Source organism: Eleutherodactylus coqui, chromosome 4 (assembly GCF_035609145.1).
Source record: "Eleutherodactylus coqui strain aEleCoq1 chromosome 4, aEleCoq1.hap1, whole genome shotgun sequence".
NCBI classification, from domain to species: domain Eukaryota; kingdom Metazoa; phylum Chordata; class Amphibia; order Anura; family Eleutherodactylidae; genus Eleutherodactylus; species Eleutherodactylus coqui.
The window spans coordinates 278,954,978-278,964,708 of record NC_089840.1 but is presented as its reverse complement, the minus strand read 5'-3'; the positions used below and the strand labels follow the sequence as shown (position 1 = coordinate 278,964,708).

The window sequence follows — 9,731 nt, the reverse complement described above, 5'->3', positions numbered from 1 at the left end:
CAGGCATGCACCAGACTATCATACATCAGGCCAGTATACAGGTGGTAGGCATGCACCGGACTATCATACATCAGGCCAGTATACAGGTGTCAGGCATGCACCAGACTATCATACATCAGGCCAGTATACAGGTGGTAGGCATGCACCGGACTATCATACATCAGGCCAGTATACAGGTGTCAGGCATGCACCGGACTATCATACATCAGGCCCATATACAGGTGCCAGGCATGCACCAGACTATCATACATCAGGCCTATATACAGGAGCCAGGCATGCACCAGACTATCACACATCAGGCCCGTATACAGGTGCCAGGCATGCACCGGACTGTCATACATCAGGCCCGTATACAGGTGCCAGGCAGGCATCGGACTATCATACATCAGGCCAGTATACAGGTGCCAGACATCTACCAGACTATCATACATCAGGCCCGCTTCACTCTATGAGGCACCCTGTCGCTTCTGATCGTACCCGCACCAGAGCACAACCACCGGCATCCAGTCAGGACTGCTTCTTCTCACTAACCCCCTGCGCACTTCTGGTCCACGGCTAATCTAACTGCCTGTGTCACCAGACCACCCGCTAGCTCCTACCTCTAGCCTGCTCAACCACACAGAAACCTCTATGCATCTTCTGCAAGGCGCATCCGCCATGCAGAAGAAAGACGATTCATCCGCGACAGAGGAGACCTATGCCCCATCCGGACAGGTGAGTAAATGTAATTTCCCCAGTCGTCTCCACGACAGCACCCGTACCTTAATGGTGCTGTTGTGGAGACTACTGGAAACCCGATTATCGGGTAGGTATAATCCATTTTTTTTGGCCTCATGGCTACGGGCATGTGCGTGTTCGTGGACATGAGGCCTTGCGGACCTCTGTGTCTGCTTTGTGCCTTCAATGACACAATGTCCTCCTGCCCCCCGAGGCTCTTCGTGCGATTTTCTCGCCTTGCGACCAATCACATATATGTGAAGCCCATGCTTTCCTATGGGTTCCTTTACATTTGCGATGTTTTGTAGCATGCAACATTACGAGTCCAAAACCTCGCGGGTTTTGTGATATGCACGCGACTTGTGAGCCCATGTTTCGCTATGGAGCCTTGCTCTCTGTTGCATCACGCAAAAACGTGGTTTTCCTGTGGTGCGATGTGACTTTGACAGTAAGAAATCCTACTGTCAAAGCCCTAAAATAAGCCCTAGCTGCAGAAAAAAAAATTAAAAAAGTAAACACATCACTTAAGAAGCACTGTTCGGCTTCGGCCTGTATTCTCCCTAGTCCCTGACACTGGTCTTCAGCATCTCTTCTGGCTGGGGATTGGAAAATCCCCCCCCCCCCTCCAGGAAGCACTATCGCTGATTGGCTGAAGGCCGTGGCTCAGCCAATAACAGCCAGCGCTAAATGCATCAATAGCAGCCAATGAATGGCTGTAATTGGTTAATTGAGCACTGGCTGTGATTGGCTGAGCATCACAGCTCGCAGCCAATCAGAGGCAGTGCTTCCTGGAGGCGGGGATTTTCCAATCTGCGGCCAGAAGAGATACTGAAGACCAGTGCCAGGGACTAAGGAGAAAATGCAGCAGAGCTGGATAGCACTTCTTAGTTGATGTAGTCTTTTTCATCTTTTTTCTGCAGCTAGGGCTTATATTTTAAGCCCTCCCCCCCTTCCCTCATAATTTTTGCTTTTTATGCTAGAAGAAGAGTCAGTGAAAAAAAAGATATAAAAAATAGCCCTTTATGACACAGAAAAAGAAAATGCAGCAAAAATAATTTTTGTAGCTGAAGAAAAATATAGGGCAGTAAAACCACCACATGGGTAAAATCCCTAAAAAGTGTCTGGTCCTTCAGGACCAAAACACCCTGGTTCTTAAATAGTAAACCAATTCTACCACACAGGTAATAATTATCAGCATTTTCATACGTGGGTTGAAATACAGTCATTAACTGAAACAGCTGTGTAGGACACTTAAAACATGGTGAGGAACATGCAAAGTCTGCTACAAAGGTGAGGTTATGGAAGACAAATTCATGTCCCAGGTCATACACCATAGCAGGAATGAGCACAGCAACAAGACACGAGGTAATTATATGGCATCAGCAAGGTCCATTCCTGGCAAAAATCTCAAAACAGACTGAGGGTTTTAAGATGTGCTGTTCAAGATTTTTTGAAGAAGCACAAAGAAATGGGCAACATTGAGGACCGCAGATGCAGCTGTCAGCCAGGGAAATAGTGCAGCAGATGGAAGACACATCATGTTTACTTCCCTTTGAAATTGGAAGATGCCCATCAGCTCACTACTGGCATAAACCAGTGGGACCAAGATACAACCACCTACTGTTCAGAAAAGTCTGGCCAACGTATAAATAAGGCCAAGCGACTCAACTATACATGAAAACATAGAAACTGGGGCGCAAAAAAATGGCAGTCGCAATGTGAAGTATTTGGCTGGAACAGAAGTAAGATTGCTCGGACTGACGGGACTGATGCACAGCGCCACTCTTCACAGCATCATCTGACTCTTCAAACTTTTTGAGCTCTCAGCACATTTACAAATAGTTTTACGCCAGTTTTTATAGTAAAAAAAGTCCCAAATTTTATACAGACGTTATATTTGTGCAAGAATTTGTGACTTTTCCCATTTATGGGCTGGCCCCGCCCCCTTTTGGGAAAAGTGGGTGGAGTTTGTCAGGAGAAGACTACCGAAAGATTTCTGTATAATTTACACCAGAAACAGGTTGGACCTGATGTATATTTCTGAGAAAGTACTCCCCTCCATATATTCAGCACAAGAGAAATGCCGTGCTTAGTACATTTCCACCACTGTGTCTGGAGCTGGGGAGCAGTCAGGTGAGGATGCTGAGAACAGCCCCTCTGTGACACCCCCTGCTGGATGCCTTTCCAAACCTCAGTTATTGAGTAGCAACAAATATCTTATTTCTCCCTGACTGATGGGACTGCCAAACAGCGCAGCGCCATTCACAGCATCACCTGACTCCGCCTCCTCTCCAGCTCTAAGCACAGCGTGTCTGGAGCCAGGGGGGGGGGGGGAGTCAGTCAAGTGATGGTGCTATGAACAGCGCGGTGATGGGCAGTAGTCCTGTCAGTCAGGAAAAAACAAAATGGCTATTAATGGTAGTAATTAACTGAGGGTCAGCAGTGGGGGCTGAGCAGTGGGGTGTGGAGGGGGTTGGGTGGGGGCTTAGTGGTTATGCACTGGGAAGGTGGATAGTACATATCTCCTGACTCCTGGGACAACAGGACAGGCCAAAAATTAGGGACAGTTGTGAGGCATGACCACATTATTACCACTTCCATTTTGGTTTACTGGGTTATAGTGGCAATAAAATGAACTGCATTTATCCATTATCATGTTAGAGAGCTTTATTTTTTAATGGGGTTTTGTATGATGTTAGATTGTTTGTCTTCCTCCAATTCAGGATCCTCGACTGATATCTTCTAGATCAGATAATATTCCTGATTGACCCGACAAGGATGGAGAGGAACCGGGACAAGATGGCGGAGAGTATATTCACCCTCACCCTAGAGATACTCTTCCGGCTTACCGGAGAGGTGAGAGATTCTGGGGATGACGTCGGGTTCCATCATTCTTATCTCTGTCAGTCTCTGGTCACATCTACTGCAGAGGATTACCTGCCAATTCATCATAAATGCCGGGAAAATAATAGAGCCGGTTGTTCTGGTAGAATGATGGAAACCCAACAGATCTACTATAAGGCAATTGGAGGTTGTTGGGGGTCATTATTGTCTCTCATCTGACAGAACCAAAACTCTGATCATTTTGTTCTTCTGCTCCTGTGACTGAGTAGAACAACGGAGATGATGAACACAGATGTGAAGAGAATCTTACTAATTGTTGGCCATAACTGGAGACATGAAGGACTCTGGGAATGTCTGTAGGGAAATTTATGGATGTATCCCCCCATAAACAGGATTACACGGTGGTGAAGAAGACTTCTAGTGATGGCTGTCAGGCCCCTGTGTCTGATAGATGGGGAAGACCCCTGAGCCCAATCACAGGGCCTCCACCTCACCCCCTGATACTGGAGGAGATCAATGAGCAGAAGATCCTAGAACTCGCCAACAAGATGATTGAGCTGCTGACTGGAGAGGTGACGCTGCTGGGAGTGCTGGGACATTATACAGTAACGCTATGGCGGTATAACGTGTCTGGGGGATGACAGTATCATTGTGTTGTCAGGTTCCTATAAGGTGTCAGGACGTCACTGTCTATTTCTCCATGGAGGAGTGGGAGTATTTAGAAGGACACAAGGATCTGTACAAGGACATCATGATGGAGGACCACCAGTCCCCCCCATCACCAGGTAATAGACAGGACTAAATCCACATGGCCTTTATTATTTGTATGTGGAGAATGAATTCAGTGGCTGTCTGTGTCTTCTGCAGGTAGATCCAGTAAGAGAACAGCAGCGGAGAGATGTCCCCGGCCTCTTCTTCCACAGGATGATCAGGTAGATGGAGAGAAGGTCTTGTGAAATCTCCCCTCTGGTCTGTAGGACGGCTGGGAAGGTCTTGTGTTCAGTCTTATTATATGAGTGATACTTGTGTAATGAGAAAGCTGGAGATGGCAGGATTACAGCCGACCGCAGACATTAGATCTCCGCATCTTATCACTATTTTCTGGTTCTGGAGACTTCTGATTGGAATAAAGAAGCAACAGGTTGGAGTTATACAGGAGACCTGCAGCTATTTGGCCCAGATCACTACTGCTGTCATGTCATTCCGGCTCCTCATACTAATTAATGACCTTTTCTGGCCATATAAAACCTTCCACACGACTTCTCCAACTGTGTGATGACTTTTACAATATTTATTTCACAGCTGGTGAATCCGGATGAAGATCCGATCCCTATTGATGCTACAGAGACACATGTGAGGTGGGATCAGCCGTGTAAGGAGGAGATTCCTACAGATGACCCACCAGGTGAGACTACATGTAGAGAAGAAACGATACGATGTCAGCAGCACAATCCAAAGCACTTTAGATGAAGCAACAAATGCATAGTCACCTGGAACCAGAATCCATGGATCCAATGTAGCATCATAGAAGGAAGAAGTTTACAGCAGGGGGCGTCAGCAGCTCTTATCCACGGCTCCTTTAGCTCCTGCTCTCTGTAACCTTACAAGCTGTATGAGCCGGGGATAAGAGCAGCAGCTGAGAGCGTCCGCTGGAGGTAGGAAATTACCGTCACCACACAGGAGGATATCAGCGCAGAACACGTCCTACAATGTGGAAGGTTAATGGAGAGAGGAAAATATAAAAAAGTAAGTTTGTTGGCTAAATAATCAGCCCATTAGGTGGGTTGTCAGTAGATTAGGAGGTCTGTAAATTATTGTGTCTACTATTAATGGGAAAACCCCTTTTATTAATTGAATTCTGCTGCATACCTATGGTGATAAATATGTGCAGACATTTATATAGAAATGTAATAAACTATCAGTATAATTGTAATGTTCAAAAATAACAAAATCTGTTTTATTGTTGGCAGATAACGACACCGGGAGATCAGCGGGACATCTGATATCAACAGATTGTAAGGTGGAAGATCATGGTATCATACAAGATACATATGAAGAGTCTGCCCTTATCCCTGATACATCCTCAGATCTTTACAACAAAGATCTATCCTCTGATCCTTCTAAACAGGTTCCATCTTCTGATTCATTACAGAATGTTAAACAAAATAAAATTTATACAGATGTTCTTGTTACACCTCAGAGAATTCACACATGGGTGAAGCCATTTTCATGTTCAGAATGTGGAAAGTATTTTAATTATAAATCACATCTTGTTGCACATCAGATAATTCACACAGGGGAGAAGCCATTTTCATGTTCAGAATGTGGAAAATATTTTAATCGTAAATCACTTCTTGTTAGACATCAGAGAATTCACACAGGGGAAAGACCATTTTCATGTTCAGAATGTGGGAAAGCTTTTAGTGGTAAATCAGATCTCATTAGACATCAGATAATTCACACAAGGGAGGAACCATGTTTAGGTTCAGAATGTGGGGAAAGTTTTAATCATAAATTGCACCTTGTTACACATCAGAGAAATCACACAGGGGAGAAGCCCTATTCATGTTCAGAATGTGGAAAATATTTTAAGCATAAATCACATCTTGATAGACATCAGAGAATTCACACAGGAGAAAAGCCATTTTCATGTTCAGAATGTGGAAAATATTTTAAGCATAAATCACATCTTATTAGACATCACAGAAGTCACACTGGGGAACGACCATTTTCATGTTCAGAATGTGGGAAAGCTTATAGTGATAAATCGGATCTCATTAGACATCAGAGAATTCACACAGAGGAAAGACCGTTTTCATGTTCAGAATGTGGGAAAGCTTTTGGTCATAAAGCAGTTCCCAATGGCCATCAGGCAATTCAAACAGGGGAGGAACCAGGTTTATGTTCAGAATGTGGGAATAGTTTTAAACATAAATCGCAGCTTGTTACAGATCAGAGAAATCACACATGGGTGAAGCCTTTTTCATGCTCTGAATGTGGAAAGTATTTTAATTATAAATCGCATCTTGTTGCACATCAAATAATTCACACAGGGGAGAAGCCATTTTCATGTTCAGAATGTGGAAGATATTTTAACCGTAAATCACATCTTATTAGACATCAGAGAACTCACACAGGGGAGAAGCCATTTTCATGTTCAGAATGTGGGAAAGCTTATAGTGGTAAATCAGATCTCATTAGACATCAGAGAATTCACACAGGGGAGAAGCCATTTTCATGTTCAGAATGTGGGAAAGCTTATAGTGGTAAATCAGATCTCATTAGACATCAGAGACGTCACATAGGGGAGGAACGATGACTATTTTCAGAATGTGGGAAAGGTTTTAAGAATAAATCACAACTTGTTACACATCAGACAATTCACACAGGGGAGAAGCCATTTTCATGTTCCGAATGTGGTAAATCCTTTAACCACGGATCAAATCTTGTTAAACATCGGAGAATTTCCATAAGGAAGAAGCCTTTTTCATAACATGGGAAATGTTTTACCGGTTTTACAAGTTTTCCATTACATTATATGGTGTATTAATCCCTTTCCAATATACGCACCTCTTCATACATGACAGGTATTTACTGTCCTTATCATTTGACACTAGCCAGTGATATTAGATGATCGCAGCTGTCAACCATTTAAATATCGCTACCCTGATAGGGAATGAGATGTCCCAAGCATTCTCCCACAATGAGATGGCAAAGTGCTGTCCGGGTGTCATGGAAGCCTGGGGCCTTCTAAAGACCTCCAGGTCTGTCATACAGGTTTGCTTTTTAAGGCATGACTGTGGGCCGATTGTATAAACTATCAAATGATTGCAAATTCAAGTCTCCAATGGTGACTTAATGAAGTAATAAATAAAAAAGATTTCACTACTACAAAAAAGATAAGAAAGCCCTTTTTGACAAAGATTTATGTATCATTAGGGATACAATCATGATCTATTCTCCAGATATTGTTGACACAGATCACAATCTGTTATTTCACAAACTATTCTGGAACCCCGTACCCGTTAAAAACACAATCTGCAAATTCTATAAGACACTGATACAGAATGAGCAGCAACCCTCCTTTATACCCCGATGGGAGACCGAACTAAACACCAATTTTACTGCTGATGAAGTAAAAGATATTCTGAGCAACCACATTCGTCGTCCTCCTCCACTAGGTTTCAAGAATCAAACTATAAAATTATCTCGAGATGGTATAAAACCCCAGCCCTACTCAACAAAATAGATCCGGATTACTCACCCCTATGCTGGAGATGCTCAGATAGTGTTGGCACCTTCACCCATATTTGGTTCTCATGCCTGCTCCTACAACTATTCTGGAAGGAGATCCAAAGATCACTTGGCCTTATCTGCAAAACTAATAACACCCTTACACCCGAGATTGTCCTCTTGAACTTGGGTGTCCCAGGCCTCTTAGTTAAATACAAATCTATTGTTCCATTTCTCACAAATGCACCTAAAATTTTAATCTCCAGGTATTGGAGAGACAGCACAATGCCCTCCATGCTAGAATGGTATAATGAGGTAAACATTATATGCTCCTTTGAGAAGGTCAAAGCCAGACGTGAAGGGGGCTTGGAGAAATTCACAAATCTCTGGAACCCCTGGTTCACTTTTCTACACGGAGTCATTGATCCACTGCCATAAACCATTGATACCCCCTAACCATTGGATTGTTTCTGTGTTTTATTATATGATCGCAATACATAAATGTCCTATACATTGTGTCTTTTTTTCCTTTCTGATGTTTGTAGTGTGTTTTCAACAGAGCGGTCTTTGTTTTTTGTTTTATACAGGATTGATTGATTTGTAATGTGATTTACCATTGTTTTACTTCTATTTTTGTTGTAACCCATTCCCCCATCCTAATAAAATTGGAAAATAAAGAATGTATATAAAAAGCCCCTTTTTCCAATTCTCACATCAAAAAATAAAAAGTATTTACACTTGAAATTTGGTTTTGAAAATCACAGAGACGGTAGGTTTCTTTGCTCTTTCAAAATAAATCACCAAAAAAAAAAAAGTAAAAATTACTAACTTTATTAATTCATGCTAATGGAACAGACTCAAAACATATGCTAAAATAAGGTGGGGATCTGGGTATATGGATGAGTACCAGAAGTCCTCACACCCCGAAAACCCAATTCCGGTGATTATACTAACACAAGGGGTATAGCACATGCACACAACCAATTTAGGTATAAGTGCAGTCTGTAAATTAGCCCTTGGATAAGGATCTAACAGCACAATCCCTCAGTCAGGGAAGGAAAAAAACCTTTTTAATTTGGTCTGAAAGCACCTAGGTTTGCTATACAGACTGATACTTATTAAATCGTGAGACAAGGCAATAGGCAGCGTTTTTTCCTTTTGTATCTTTGGATGCTGTTTTTCTCAAATCAGATACACTGTATTAATGGCCCATGCATCCTTTAATTATCCCTCGCTTATAATCAGTAATAGGGATAGTGGATGTTTCCTCTGACCCCTCCAAATCCGCAATTTGAGCTAGGGGTCTCAGTATAGTCAACGTGACCATGAGGAAGAGAAAAACACGGAGTGTAAATATATTACTGATGTGTAGAATACATTCCGTTATTCTCTAGTCACTTTAGATAAAGACTCACTGAAGCAGTGGGGAGGAGAGGGCTACAAATTATGCTGGACCGTCAATATAATCCAGGAAAAGGAAGGGGGGGGGGGTGCTATCTGATGTTGTCCTGAACAACCCTAAATCCACCCTTGTTTTCCGAATACAAGGGCTGCGGAGGAAAGGGTTAATTTGAGACTAAAGCGTTTTGGCAGACACAGATCTAGTCCAATAATGGCTCTGCATTCAGTATCAAAACTAACAAGGCATTGTGTTACGAACAATGCCAATTTGCAGATCCAGCATAAAGAGGGTTAACATGATATCATAGGCGTCGGCACACTAGGAAGCGGGTACTCCCTTCCCCATAGTTAGCCCATGAAAGATGGAAGTGTATCATGGATAACACATTTGCTAAGTGGAGGTTCTAACTGTCTGCTCCGGCGCTGCTTGCCATAATAGTTAGCTAGCTGACTAGGGCACCGGTGTAGCCACCGGATGTGTGGTATCGGGCGGCCGGCTAACGCTGCACTAGGCTCACTCACAAGATTATCCCAGC

General features: G+C 43.1%; 1 protein-coding gene and 1 pseudogene across 1 annotated transcript in view; both read left to right on the top strand.

The window, feature by feature from the left end:
- The first annotated feature begins 3,236 nt into the window (after nt 1–3,236).
- Nucleotides 3,237–9,731, top strand: part of LOC136624528 (zinc finger protein 585A-like) — a 99,409-nt gene continuing 92,914 nt past the window's right edge. The window contains exon 1 of the mRNA XM_066598511.1: nt 3,237–3,573. Coding sequence (XP_066454608.1) covers nt 3,496–3,573 — 78 coding nt within the window. The 5' untranslated portion in view covers nt 3,237–3,495. The remainder of the gene's footprint in view (nt 3,574–9,731) is intronic.
- Nucleotides 3,912–8,454, top strand: LOC136624996 (zinc finger protein 84-like; annotated as a pseudogene).